Source organism: Procambarus clarkii, chromosome 33 (assembly GCF_040958095.1).
Source record: "Procambarus clarkii isolate CNS0578487 chromosome 33, FALCON_Pclarkii_2.0, whole genome shotgun sequence".
Taxonomy (NCBI): Eukaryota; Metazoa; Arthropoda; class Malacostraca; order Decapoda; family Cambaridae; genus Procambarus; species Procambarus clarkii.
Genome location: NC_091182.1, coordinates 29,004,099 through 29,019,139, shown reverse-complemented (window position 1 = coordinate 29,019,139; position 15,041 = coordinate 29,004,099). Strand labels below are relative to the sequence as shown.

General features: G+C 42.9%; 1 protein-coding gene across 1 annotated transcript; it reads left to right on the top strand.

Annotated features, from left to right (window-relative positions):
• Positions 1-7,758: 7,758 nt before the first annotated feature.
• On the top strand, positions 7,759-10,080 carry LOC138370783 (uncharacterized protein slr1819-like). The gene is made up of 3 exons (XM_069335384.1): positions 7,759-7,820; positions 8,205-8,896; positions 9,137-10,080. Exons 1-3 carry the CDS (start codon positions 7,759-7,761, stop codon positions 10,078-10,080), a joined length of 1,698 nt encoding a protein of 565 aa, XP_069191485.1.
• The last annotated feature ends 4,961 nt before the right edge of the window (positions 10,081-15,041 follow it).

The following is a 15,041-nucleotide window of genomic DNA, read 5'->3' as shown; positions in this document are numbered from 1 at the left end:
CAGCACCAGCCTGGAATCCGTTCTGCGTGAAGTGTCAGCCAAAACAGAAGGTACAGATCAGGAGCCAGATTCACGAAAGCACGTACGCAAACACTTACGAACGTGTGCAACTTTCCTCAAACTTTGACGGCTTTGGGTACATTTATTAAACAGTTTACATGCATGAAAACTTCCCAATTAACTGTTGTTATTGTTATAAACAGCCTCCTGGTGCTTCGGAGCTCATTCAGTGTTTAATAATTGTAAACAAAGCCCCCATAGATTGAGAAAAGCTGTACAGGTTCGTAAGTGCTTGCGTAAGTGCTTTCGTGAATCTGGCCCCAGCTATTCAAACAAGATTAATGTCTGAGCAAGACGGATTTAGCTGTGAGTACAGAATAAAAGAACTAGATCTCGCATCCATAGAAGTCACAATAAACAGAGAGGACATGATCACAACATAAAAGGTACCGAGGAGAATAGACAAGGTAGAAAAGGACAGCCTCTGCAAATTGAGAGAAAACAGGACGGGAGGATATAAGTGGAAGCTGGAAACACAGATAGAAGGATATAAGTGGAAGCTGGAAACACAGATAGAAGGATATAAGTGGAAGCTGGAAACACAGATAGGAGGATATAAGTGGAAACTAGAAACACAGATAGGAGGATATAAGTGGAAACTGGAAACACAGATAGGAGGATATAAGTGGAAACTGGAAACACAGATAGGAGGATATAAGTGGAAACTGGAAACACAGATAGAAGGATATAAGTGGAAACTGGAAACACAGATAGGAGGATATAAGTGGAAACTGGAAACACAGATAGGAGGATATAAGTGGAAACTGGAAACACAGATAGGAGGATATAAGTGGAAACTGGAAACACAGATAGAAGGATATAAGTGGAAACTGGAAACACAGATAGGAGGATATAAGTGGAAACTGGAAACACAGATAGGAGGATATAAGTGGAAACTGGAAACACACATCAATTGAAGAAACGTAAGGAAATACTCGTGCTGCGAACGGGTGGTAACAAAAAAGCTGAACACACTGAAACAGCTGCATGTGGAAGCCGTCACCATCCACGACTTTAAAGCCAGATTCAACAAATTATTGTTATATGGAAAAGCAAGACGTATGAACGGTAATTATTCGAGTCAGTGTTAAAAATTGTAAATGAAATTTCTTCGTTTTTGTGTTATTATCCATTGTGGTGTAATGAGGACGTGTGGTGGCATGAATGTTCTTTGTTGTGAGTGAGCGAGAGCCGCGCTGCAGCGTGTCACTTGCACGTATTTGCATATGGAAAAAAACAGTCGTTGCATACCTAAGGATGTGAACTCACCTATGTATGCTGGGAGGACGAACCTCACAGTCTGGTCTCACGCTTTTCACTCGTTGGCTTCCTATTCTCTAATTTTTTCTATAGGTGATCTTAGAGCTATGGATGTTGACCAGACCACACACTAGAAAGTGAAGAGACGACGACGTTTCACTTTCGACTTGAGAATGGTCCAGGACGGACCGAAACGTCGTTGTCCTTCAGTGGAAGAGTTCTTCAGAGGAAGAATTTCAGAGGAACTTCAGAGGAACTTCAGAGGAAGTTTTTCAGAGGAAGAGTGAATTCTCGACTTGAGAATGGTCCAGGACGGACCGAAACGTCGTTGTCCCTTCAGTTTCTAGTATGTGTGGTCTGGTCAACATATTTCAGCCACGTTATTGTGACTCCTCGTCTGCAACTATGCATGGTATCAGCTCAGCTGCCTCCTGTGGGACCTGGAGAATTTCAATGACACTCAGGTACCCTCTGAGTCATGTAACTACCTCCTTCTGTAGTTATCCTGAGTGTCATTGTGTGCACCTTATGACCACCACTTAAGGCGCTAATAAGGCAATTTGTGGCGCTAATGAATCGCCATAAATTTTTGCTGTTTATCCAAATTAACGCCAACCAGCGTGCTTCTTATGTCACTCTCTCACTAGTGCTAGAGTTACCAGCCTTCTAGCACTCCCTCTAGGCTAGACCTTTTCGCCTTTGCTAGAATCAACGCAACCCGAATTAGTGACCAAACAGCACACTCCCTATTAGTTACACTTCCTCGCCTTTGCTGGACATGCAACCTATTTCCCTTCGTAGTGGATCATCACTTTGTTATTAACTTTGAGGAGATAGACAAGGACATAGAGACAAGGCACTATTAGGAGAGGTAGCCTCAGCTGGCTCTATATGGTTGTTCCTCGTGGCAGAAAATAGAGTTTTGCTGTGGCTATGGTGAAGTGAACTGCGGTTTATGGGCCTTGTTATGGTGTTCGCTCTGTGGTTATGGTGTTAGACGTATTGTATTACGGTGTTGGCTATACCATGGGGTCAGCCGGGTTGTTATGATGTCAACCATGTTATTGCGTAGTTATCTGTGCGGTGGTGGCGTTAGCTGTGTGGCAACAGTTATGCTGTTAGGGTGTTAGCTGTGTTGTTATGGTGTTAATTGTGTCGTTATGATGGTGATTGCGTTATGACGACGTGAGAAGTGGTTGATGAGGTGACCTAGCTAAATCGTGGCTGTTATAATGACCGGAGTTATAGTTATGGTGACGAGAGATATGATGACGGGAACTTATGGTGAGAGGAAGGGAAAGGAACTCTCATGGGGGGAAAGCGCCAAGCCATTACGACTATATAGCACTTGGAAGGGACAGGATAAGGATTTGGGATGGGACGGGGGGAAAGGAATGGTGCTCAACCACCAATGGAGTCGGCGTTCAATCGGGGATTGAACCCCGACTGGAGGAAATTGAAAGAGTGAGAGAACAAAAAAAGAGATAGAGAGAACGAGAAGAAAAGTAAGAGAACAATAGAGAAAGCTACAAAGCGAGAGAGAGAGAGAGAGAGAGAGAGAGAGAGAGAGAGAGAGAGAGAGAGAGAGAGAGAGAGAGAGAGAGAGACAGAGACAGAGACAGAGACAGAGAGAGAGAGAGAGAGAGAGAGAGAGAGAGAGAGAGAGAGAGAGAGAGAGAGAGAGAGAGAGAGAGAGAGAGAGAGAGAGAGAGAGAGAGAGAGAGAGAGAGAGAGAGAGAGAGAGAGAGAGAGAGAGAGAGAGAGAGAGAGAGAGAGAGAGAGAGAGAGAGAGAGAGAGAGAGAGAGAGAGAGAGAGAGAGAGAGAGAGAGAGAGAGAGAGAGAGAGAGAGAGAGAGAGAGAGAGAGAGAGAGAGAGAGAGAGAGAGAGAGAGAGACAGACAGACAGAGAGACAGACAGAGACAGACAGACAGAATATCTCACCTGCTCTGGTTACCAAACCACTCGTCTACATGTCCCCCAAGATATCTCCAAACCTCCATTATCTAATTATATTCACGCCTCGATAACCCTTCTCTTCATTAACGAATTCGCTAATGAGCGAAGGGAATCAGTAATGACCCCTCCTCTTCGGTATTTAGCCGCTAATAACCAGCTAATCTGCCCATTAACGAGAGCAGATGCTGCCCCCTCCCCTCCTTGCCAGGGTGCGGGGTTCAAAACTTATGTGACGGAAAGTCTCATTGTGCAATGACCCAGCTTCCTGTTTGTTGCTACTGAAGAGCTACTTGCAACACCGAGCAAGCATGCATGCGGACACACACACACACAGGCGGGACCAAAGAGCCAGAGCTCAACCCCCCCTCGCAAGCACAACTAGGTAAGTACGCGCGCACATACATTAATTGTTCCTTTTATTTGACACAAAGATAGTTTACGTTATTATCTTTATTTAAATCTATCTGTATGCCTATTTACTAGTTCTATCTGTGAGCTTAGATAAATAGATAAGCTCACAGATAGAACTAGTAAATAGACATTTACTAGTTCTATCTGTGAGCTTATCTATTTATCTATCTTCATAAGTGTTCGTCTCAGTTCTCTAATAGAGTGCGGGAAGATTAGATAGACTTTAATAGATTGATGATTGACTACTCATCAATCATAAAGGTGAACAGAAGGATAGGAACGAAAGTGTTCTACAGACACATGTTTATTATGCCTATCTCATGCTGCAGCATGACTCTTCACACTACATACTGTTCATCCATCGCATTGCCCAATCGCTTCATTCAACCAGATTCTTCTGAACGTGTTTCGTGAAATCCAATTCCGTTACTCTTTGTATTGTTCACGCTCCTCACTCACTCACTCACTCACTCACTCACTCACTCACTCACTCACTCACTCACTCACTCACTCACGTCTGCTCATCTCCCTCATATCTCTCCTACGTTAAAGAAACTAATTCATTCTCATTAACTCATCATCATCATCTTCCATTCATTTTACTCAACAAAAACAATGAATGCTACTGAATTTGACGATTTGCTGACTCCTATTCACCACAACTTTCGAAACATTTCAGACTTCTACTCGATTTTCCATTCCATCCACTTGAATAATTCTATAAAATATAATTCGCCTGTATCGAAATTCAGAGGAAAAAGTTCAGCGCGCGATCGAGGTGTTTCGTCTTGATGGGGGGGGGGGAGGGGGGGATCAGTAAGGCTGTTAGGCCTATAGGGGTCCCCCCCTTAAAGGTCAACTATAGCATTAACCTCCCCCTAAGAATAGTATGCCTATATAGATGGTCTATAACTCTCGAATATCGCTTTACTGCTCAGTGAACAGTAGCATCAGGTGAATGGAACGCTGCCTAAACTCTTCCGTCCAGGCATGAATATTGAGCCCCCCCCCTGAGCCTTTACCGATTTACCCTCAAATCGGGTCACATTAACGGGTAATGTGACCCGATTTAATGACGACTGAACTAATCCAATTAATCAGCGTTATTCTCCTCAAACAATCTTACCACAACACGGACACACACAACCGCCTCGAACACAACAAGAACACACAACCGCCTCGAACACAACAAGAACACACAACCGCCTCGAACACAACAAGAACACACACGAACACAAAATTACTCGGATCAAAACATGCAGGAACCGGACTTCAAACACGCCTTTACGACAGGTTACACCAGACGTTGGACACACACACACACACACACAAGCAGACCTATAGCGCCGCAGACCGACAGAAACAAACTCCACACGCATGAACGCTTGAGGTTAAACGCAGACACTGCCAGTCAGCCATGCTGACCACAGCAGAGGCGCACCTTGGTACGATTTAACATGCTGTTGTAGGTAGGTACTCGATTTAACAGCAAATCGACCCCACTCACCATCTCCAACACTACCACACACACCCCCCCGCCGCCCTCCAAACAGCTCTACACGTTACAAAGCGCTTATAGCCCCTGAATGACGGAAAGGGGAAATGTGAGGAGGGATGGGGAAAGGGGGGGATGAGGGAAGGGAAGGGGGTGAGGACCGTGTTACGTCCAAAGTCCAAGTCAAAGGTCATTAACTGCAGGACTGATGTAAGGGCGTAAGGATGATGGTGTAAGACCAGTGTGAGGGCGAAGGATAATGAAGATAATGAGGTGGATAATGAGATGTAGTAGGAATGAATAAGCTGGGGCACTAGGGCATTATGAGGTGAGAGCTCTAAGGAGAGTAGACTGGTTCAAGACGGGAGAGACAGGAAGAGAGAGAGAGAGAGAGAGAGAGAGAGAGAGAGAGAGAGAGAGAGAGAGAGAGAGAGAGAGAGAGAGAGAGAGAGAGAGAGAGAGAGAGAGATGGGATGAACTTCTGATGGAAGAGAATAGAGAGAGAGAATGTTCTAAGCTCAATTTCTCATCTTCTCCAGTCACCTTATTCTTAAACCTGATATTAAAAACCTTCAAGCTGAGAGAAACTTTTAAGTCGTAAACTAAAGTATCTCTCAGTCTACTGTGTCCTAAAGTATCTCTCAGTCTACTGTGTCCTAAAGTATCTCTCAGTCTACTGTGTCCTAAAGTATCTCTCAGTCTACTGTGTCCTAAAGTATCTCTGAGCCTACTGTGTCCTAAAGTATCTCTGAGCCTACTGTGTCCTAAAGTATCTCTGAGCCTACTGTGTCCTAAAGTATCTCTGAGCCTACTGTGTCCTAAAGTATCTCTGAGCCTACTGTGTCCTAAAGTATCTCTGAGCCTACTGTGTCCTAAAGTATCTCTGAGCCTACTGTGTCCTAAAGTATCTCTGAGCCTATTGTGTCCTAAAGTATCTCTGAGCCTACTGTGTCCTAAAGTATCTCTGAGCCTACTGTGTCCTAAAGTATCTCTGAGCCTACTGTGTCCTAAAGTATCTCTGAGCCTACTGTGTCCTAAAGTATCTCTGAGCCTACTGTGTCCTAAAGTATCTCTGAGCCTACTGTGTCCTAAAGTATCTCTGAGCCTACTGTGTCCTAAAGTATCTCTGAGCCTACTGTGTCCTAAAGTATCTCTGAGCCTACTGTGTCCTAAAGTATCTCTGAGTCTACTGTGTCCTAAAGTATCTCTGAGCCTACTGTATCCTAAAGTATCTCTGAGCCTACTGTGTCCTAAAGTATCTCTCAGTCTACTGTGTCCTAAAGTATCTCTGAGCCTACTGTGTCCTAAAGTATCTCTGAGCCTACTGTGTCCTAAAGTATCTCTGAGCCTACTGTGTCCTAAAGTATCTCTGAGCCTACTGTGTCCTAAAGTATCTCTGAGCCTACTGTGTCCTAAAGTATCTCTGAGCCTACTGTGTCCTAAAGTATCTCTGAGCCTACTGTGTCCTAAAGTATCTCTGAGCCTACTGTGTCCTAAAGTATCTCTGAGCCTACTGTGTCCTAAAGTATCTCTGAGCCTACTGTGTCCGAAGCTGTGACATGAGGAAGTTTTGTAAGGACCGTACCCAAATACTTGGACCATGGAGCATCGAACGCCGACCCTGCAAAAGGCGACGTCTTCACTAAATCCACCAGTATAAATTGATAAGCGACAGAACATTGAAATGATTCTGGAGATTACTTAGGGGAGAGAGAGAGAGAGAGAGAGAGAGAGAGAGAGAGAGAGAGAGAGAGAGAGAGAGAGAGAGAGAGAGAGAGAGAGAGAGAGAGAGAGAGAGAGATTGATTAGGATTATAAAATAGACGATAATCGTGAGAGGAATTACTAGGAATAACTAGTAGTTTACGTCGATACGCAATACGCACCAAAAAATGAAAAAAAAGACTGTGTAAGCGTATTTGGCGAACACGTGGCGAACAGAGCACTAACCAGAAGATAAAACACCTGCAATAGTGTGTCAGGTGTGCAGGCAACGGAGGAGGAGTAACCTACATATATGTAACAGGCAGAGGTGCCGCCAATAGAGTGATCCGCAGCAAGGATATTTGCGGGTATTTATGAGAAGAAATGGTGTAGGCACCAGCAAACTTAGACAACCAGAGGTATGCCTGGACGGTGACCACCAATAAGAACCCCCCTCTCCTCCCCCACACCGAACACCCCACCCCCCCTTATCGCTCAGCGGCGCCTGGTTGGTCACTTGTGTCAAGAATCGAACAACCGCCGGCACTTGTCAGCGTCCCCATTGTTCTATCAACCTCTGCCTCCACCAGCGACGCCCCGGGATGGGCTCACTCAATATATTCCCTTTTATTCAATGTCACTGATTTATTTGCTGTAGTTCCTCCTCTAACCCGCGATCCCGGTTAGGAGAAAATGGGGTCCCTGAGGGCCCAAATAGGCAGGAAAAACCCGGGCTCCTTGCTCCCCAATGCCTACACGTCATAGGGCTTTTGAACGTTCACAGGAGGGGAGCTGAAATAGTGAAAAATCCGGTTGAAGTTGGGCTTGTTGTTCCTCAAGGAGGTCTATTGTATCTCAGACAGACCGCCATCATGTGGAAGGCTGATGACATTGGTGACCTGATACGAGGCTCTCACTATAAGCCTCGTGAGGAGTTTGTTGATAATACTTAACCACTTGGGCTGGACGGTAGAGGGACGGTCTCGCTTCCTGCAGGTCGGTGTTCAGTCCTCCGACCGTCCTGGGCACCATTCCTTTCCCCCGTCCCATCCCATATCCTTATCCTGACCCCTTCTTAGTGCTATATAGTCGTAATGGCTTGCCCAATTCCCCCTAATAGTTCCTTTCCTTTCTGGCATAGATTCTTGCCTCTCAATCAACAAAACTTCTCCGTCAAGACATCAATGGAGAAAGAAACATTTTTTTTGTTCCTGCTTAGAGACAAAGCTAAGGAGATAGACATAAATTAAAAGCCGTCAATTAATTCAGACTTTGACACCGTTTATATTCAAGTAAATTAGGAATCCATACATCGCAGGTATAATGAATCCATTAGTGCCTGGATGACACCTGGAGTGGATTCTGGGAGTTCTTCTACTCCCAAAGCCAGGCAAGGGGCCCGGCTTGACGTTTTGGAGCTCGGTCCAACAGGCTTACTTTTAGCGGTCTGCAAGCCTACATATATAGCAGGCTACAGTGTTAAGAATGCACATATCACAGGCTACAGTGTTAAGAATGTACATATAGCAGGCTACGGTGTTAAGAATGCACATATCACAGGCTACAGTGTTAAGAATGCATATATCGCAGGCTACAGTGTTAAGAATGTACATATAGCAGGCTACGGTGTTAAGAATGCACATATCACAGGCTACAGTGTTAAGAATGCATATATCGCAGGCTACAGTGTTAAGAATGCACATATCGCAGACTACGGTGTTAAGAATGCACATATCACAGGCTACAGTGTTAAGAATGCCCATATAGCAGGTTACAGTGTTAAGAATGCACATATCACAGGCTACGGTGTTAAGAATGCCCATATAGCAGGCTACAGTGTTAAGAATGCCCATATAGCAGGTTACAGTGTTAAGAATGCACATATCACAGGCTACGGTGTTAAGAATGCCCATATAGCAGGCTACAGTGTTAAGAATGCACATATCACAGGATACAGTGTTAAGAATGCACATATCGAAGGCTACAGTGTTAAGAATGCACATATCACAGGCTAGAGTGTTAAGAATGTACATATAGCAGGCTACGGTGTTAAGAATGCACATATCACAGGCTACAGTGTTAAGAATGCATATATCGCAGGCTACAGTGTTAAGAATGTACATATAGCAGGCTACGGTGTTAAGAATGCACATATCACAGGCTACAGTGTTAAGAATGCATATATCGCAGGCTACAGTGTTAAGAATGCACATATCGCAGACTACGGTGTTAAGAATGCACATATCACAGGCTACAGTGTTAAGAATGCCCATATAGCAGGTTACAGTGTTAAGAATGCACATATCACAGGCTACGGTGTTAAGAATGCCCATATAGCAGGCTACAGTGTTAAGAATGCCCATATAGCAGGTTACAGTGTTAAGAATGCACATATCACAGGCTACGGTGTTAAGAATGCCCATATAGCAGGCTACAGTGTTAAGAATGCACATATCACAGGCTACAGTGTTAAGAATGCACATATCGAAGGCTACAGTGTTAAGAATGCACATATAGCAGGCTATGGTGTTAAGAATGCACATATCACAGGCTACAGTGTTAAGAATGCACATATCGCAGGCTACAGTGTTAAGAATGTACATATCACAGGCTATGGTGTTAAGAATGCCCATATAGCAGGCTATGGTGTTAAGAATGCACATATCACAGGCTACGGTGTTAAGAATGCCCATATAGCAGGCTATGGTGTTAAGAATGCACATATCACAGGCTACGGCGCTAAGAATGCACATATAGCAGGCTGTGGTGTTAAGAATGCACATATCACAGGCTACAGTGTTAAGAATGCACATATCGCAGGCTACGGTGTTAAGAATGCCCATATAGCAGGCTACAGTGTTAAGAATGCACATATCACAGGCTACGGTGTTAAGAATGCCCATATAGCAGGCTACTGTGTTAAGAATGCACATATCACAGGCTACGGTGTTAAGAATGCCCATATAGCAGGCTACAGTGTTAAGAATGCACATATAGCAGGCTACAGTGTTAAGAATGCCCATATAGCAGGCTATGGTGTTAAGAATGCACATATAGCAGGCTATGGTGTTAAGAATGCCCATATAGCAGGCTATGGTGTTAAGAATGCACATATCACAGGCTACAATGTTAAGAAAGCACATATCACAGGCTACAATGTTAAGAATGCACATATCACAGGCTACGGTGTTTAACACCCCAGTAGCGGGCACGGAGCCCAACAATTAAAGCAGCATGCCGCGTCTTTGTAACTCATGCCCCCGTCTGTAATTAAGGAAAATATTTTAACTAATTACTCTATTTAAAATTCGGACTCATAATGACTCAAGTGGTCTAGGAGAACAATTACAGCACCCGAACATAGACGGCTGAGGTGCAGAATATGTGTAGAGTATAATTAGCAATGATCACTGAAAGAATGTTTTTTTTACATTAAAATTTAATTAAAAATAAGAATTTCGGAAATAATATTTAAATAATAATAGTAAAAAACAAAAACATATCGTCGGTAAAATTAAATTAATATTATTTTTGACGTGATAAAAATTAATACTCAAGTTATTTTAATTAATTTTGGTTAATAACAATTAATGACAGTTTGAACAATGAAATAAAACAACGATAATAATTGAACCAAAATAAAAAAATATAAAAAAATTGGCATTAAATTTTTGTTATTTGGAAATATAATACCAAAAAGAACATATTTGTAAATAAAATTCTGTTAAGTATATTGAAGAAAACCAGTAAAAAGTACTGTTTGGTAATATGCTCAAAAGTTTTCCTCGATTTAAAAGTGAGATAAGAACTGTTTTGTAACAGGCAAAGATAACCCAAAATTTTAGCTCTAGGCCTAAATAAAAAAATATTGTTTTAATAAAAAATAATTACAAGAATAAGCAGGAGTATAAATAATTATTTTATTCTAAGATAAGGAAGCTTATAGTGAATGGCTGCGAGAGTGGTAATCTTAGTGATGCTGTCTATCAGATGAGTCTTGAAGATGTTGGTGATGCTGTCTATCAGATGAGTCCTGAAGAGGTTCATGATGCTGCTGCCTCACATCCTGCCTCTCAGCCCATTCACTTATTAACGTTTTAACCGATAGACGCAAGACGTAAAAATTCACGCAAATAAAAAATTAATATATATTTGAAGAACTCCTTCTTGGTTTAAAGGCTTTCTGTGTATGCCATTTAAGGCTTTTGTAACACCAAGGAAAAAGCAGACAAGAAGCATATTAGTACGAGTGTGAAAATCAGAAATAGTGCGTCTCACTCCATTTTCTAAGAGAGTGTAAACACCTCATGTTGTCACACTTCCAAAATACGACAAAAAAAGTCCCAAAAGAATCTCTTTTTTATTAAGTAAAAGAGAAATTTGTATCGTCTTGCCACAGGCATTATAAAGTGCACTTATAAGCCATTTTATAAACACTTTAACTCGATAAAAGTGGAGTTAAAAGTTTTAAGATAAATCGCCGTAATGTGAAAAGTTAAAGAGATGTGATATCTGAGGTTTATCTGAGGTGATAACCTAACAGCTGACTACTGGTGACGTAGAGAGTACCATATATCAAGATAGCAACAGGTCAGCCACTCAAGCACATGCCTCTCGTTCTCAAGGGCCGTTATCAGTGCCACTTGCGATAAGCCCGAGAGAATGAGAGCTCATAAAGACGATTTTTGGAAGCCGTAATCAAATACAACAAAATCTGTGTGTATAACCTCGTAGGGGCCTCGTAGCCTGGTGGATAGCGTGCAGGACTCGTAATTCTGTGGCGCGGGTTCGATTTCCTGCACGAGGCAGAAACAAATGGGCAAAGTTTCTTTCACCCTGAATGCCCCTGTTACCTAGCAGTAAATAGGTACCTGGGAGTTAGTCAGCTGTCACGGGCTGCTTCCTGGGGGTGGAGGCCTGGTCGAGGACCGGGCCGCGGGGACACTAAAGCCCCGAAATCATCTCAAGATAACCTCAAGATAACAGTTGTAGATAATGGTGGAGAGATCCGTGCTGAAGAGCGGATCTGAGCACAGCATCCTTGCTGACTTGCTTCAAGCTGTTTTAATATCAAATAACCCCCCCCCCCCCCGTGTCTTCTCTTTCTAGTTGGCTATATGTATGCTGCGTACGCTGTGTCTTCACAGTCTATGGCGATCCCGGACCTAAGCTGATTAGGATTAGCATGATGGGTGCTACTTGGGTGACTGATGTTACCGCAGTCTCACCTACGAGTCTTCTAGGTGTGATGATTTCTTCCCATCTACGAGGTGTCAGTGGTGTGGAACGATCAATAATGGGCCTCATTCACCCATCCATTATTGACTCGTCAATAATGAATACAGATAGGTCAATATCATTGAAAAAAAGCTAGGTGATCTACCATGTACTACCATGTATGTGTACCCGGCTACAGCCCTACAGCGTCACTTCGTAAACTATGCTATTCGAGCTTCTTTTCAATGGTATACACAATGGAGGAAAGTACCCTGGAACACATTACTGGTAGAAACATGACCCCTCCTACAACACCAACCTGAAGATTGAGTTGTCACTCTAGTGCAGGAGCAAGAAGACTGCCAACTTGTTCATGGAGAACTCTTATGACATCAAGCAAAAGGTCTTAAAAGAAAAAGATGTCAGCTATGCCTTCAAATGTCCACTTAGGGATTGTCAGCTCTAGAGATTTCAATATATAAAGAAAACAACAACATCCCTACTGATGTTGTTCCCTACTGAATTTACACAATGTGTGTGTGTGTGTGTGTGAGTGTGTGTATGTGTGTGTGTGTGTGTGTGTGTGTGTGTGTGTGTGTGTGTGTGTGTGTGTGGGTGTGTGTGGGTGTGTGTGTGTGTGTGTGTGTGTGTGTGTGTGTGTGTGTGTGTGTGTGTGTGTGTGTGTGTGTGTGTGTGTGTGTGGGTCTGTGTGTGTGTGTGTGTGTGTGTGTGTGGGTGTGTGTACTCACCTATTTATGCCTGCAGCATTTCACCCATATGCACTTCTGCAATGACTGACAAACTACATACTTGGCTAAATATGCAAATTGACTCGTTTAAAATATCCCAAATGAAGTTATCACAACACAACTCTGATCTCCATAAGCTGTTGACAGGATGTTCAGTGGAGTTCCGTGAACTGGACAGTTTCTGTGTACCGAAATCCTCAGGGCTGTAGACATGACGTCCCTGATAAGGTTAAAATGAGCAGCCCTTGTTTTGTTTATATCCACTTTATAGTAAGCCCAGCAGCCCTGATAAGCTGGGCTGATAAGCTCAATACAAATCAAAATGACTACCAGGCAATTTGCCTGTTAGTTACGACCAACAGAAGCATTAAACGAGCAAGCAAGAAAATCTTAGCTACTCCGCTCTCGAAATTATAAGATTGTCGTTTATAGCTCGTTTAAAAGGCTTCTTGGCTGTAGTTGAGACAGGGAGCCGAGGCTTGCAGGAGGCTAATGACCATCCAGGTGGTTCTTACGAGCGCTGGTGTCTGTTACCATTCTGATCAACGATGTTATTTGAGCTGCAGGACCGCTGACACACCCAAGGGCCAGCCCTCGTCTCCGTGTGCGGCCAAACTGGCTTCGGGTTTCTCAGAGATTCTCATCTTAATCTCTTTTTCCCCAGAATGGGAAGTGAAGACAGTGTTTACGATGAAACATCAGGGTAATTCAAGACACCAATTTGACTGCCGTTGTCGTGCTGAAGGATATGGGAGCCGGTAGAACATCTTACTCACGATTAATGGGTCAGTAATATTATGAAACAGCTAGCTCTCTCTCTCTCTCTCTCTCAATATTATATATATATATATATATATATATATATATATATATATATATATATATATATATATATATATATATATATATATATATGACTTTTCAACACTCTCCCAATACATATAAGAGGCATAACTGGGCAACCTCTCACGGTGTTCAAAAGAGAACTTGGATAAACACCTCTAAAGAATACCTGATCATCCAGGCTGTGATTTATATGTTAGGCTGCGAGCAGCCGCGTCTAACAGCCTGATTGAGCAGACCACTAACCAGGAAGCCTGGTCAGAGACCGGGCCGCAGGATCGTTGATCCTTGGATCCAACACAGGGGTGAAATTATCTTCCCCTCACAGCAAACGTTCATATATTAAGGCGCCTCCCACAATAAACTTTCATATATTAAAACATTTTCAACAGTAAACTCACAAATTTAATCGCTTTAAGGCAGTAAAACTCAGTTAGAAACACACAACTCTTGCTCTCAATTCAATTGTTTTTTTTTTCGTTTTGTTTTTTACTTTCAAGGATACTTTCCACGAGCTGTTAAACATATACATCAAGCCTGGTTTACAGTGGTTTACAGTAAGACGGTAAAGGGATAAAATTCCTCCCCCCAAACTAAACATTGCCGAAGCGCAATGTTTACAAGAAGCGACTCTCTTGGTATTTGTCTTAACTTAAGATGAAAATATTGAGAGATAAAAAAATCAGGAGTTTATTTCTTAAGGCGAATACAGTAAATATTTGGCTCACTTGGATGTGTCGTGGGATCTGTCTGTGTGGGAAGGTGGTGGTGGTGGGGGGGGGGGGAGTTAGAAAGATGGGATCTGATGGGATGTGATGAGATCTGATGACATCTGATGGGGGTTTGATATATGATGCGTTCTGTCATGGCGTCTCATACTCTGGTGAAAGTAGAATTTAATTTTGCGAACGAGGCTTTACGCGGTTATAAATGTTCGCGGAAGGTAATGGGAACATTGCAGAGATTATCTATCACAACCTATCTGCATTTATTTATCACTACCAACATTTTTGCAACAGTAACTATGCGTCCCTGAGAGTATATGTACACCTGTTACCAGAGACAATAACGTACAGATATAACGAGTATAACTGGGTATAACTAACGAGTATATATAGGCTGGGGTATAACGAGTATACTCAGAGGGTGATAGACAGAACAATATCTGTTGGGTTCCCTTGACGTTCCATGGAAAAGGAATCCATTGGAAAAAAGGAATTGACAATCGACTTGAAAATGGTCCAGGACGGACCGAAACGTCGTCGTCCCTTCACCTTCTAGTGTGTGGTCTGGTCAACATACAAAAAGAAATTGACAGGTCTATAATATCGCCCACGATAGATGAT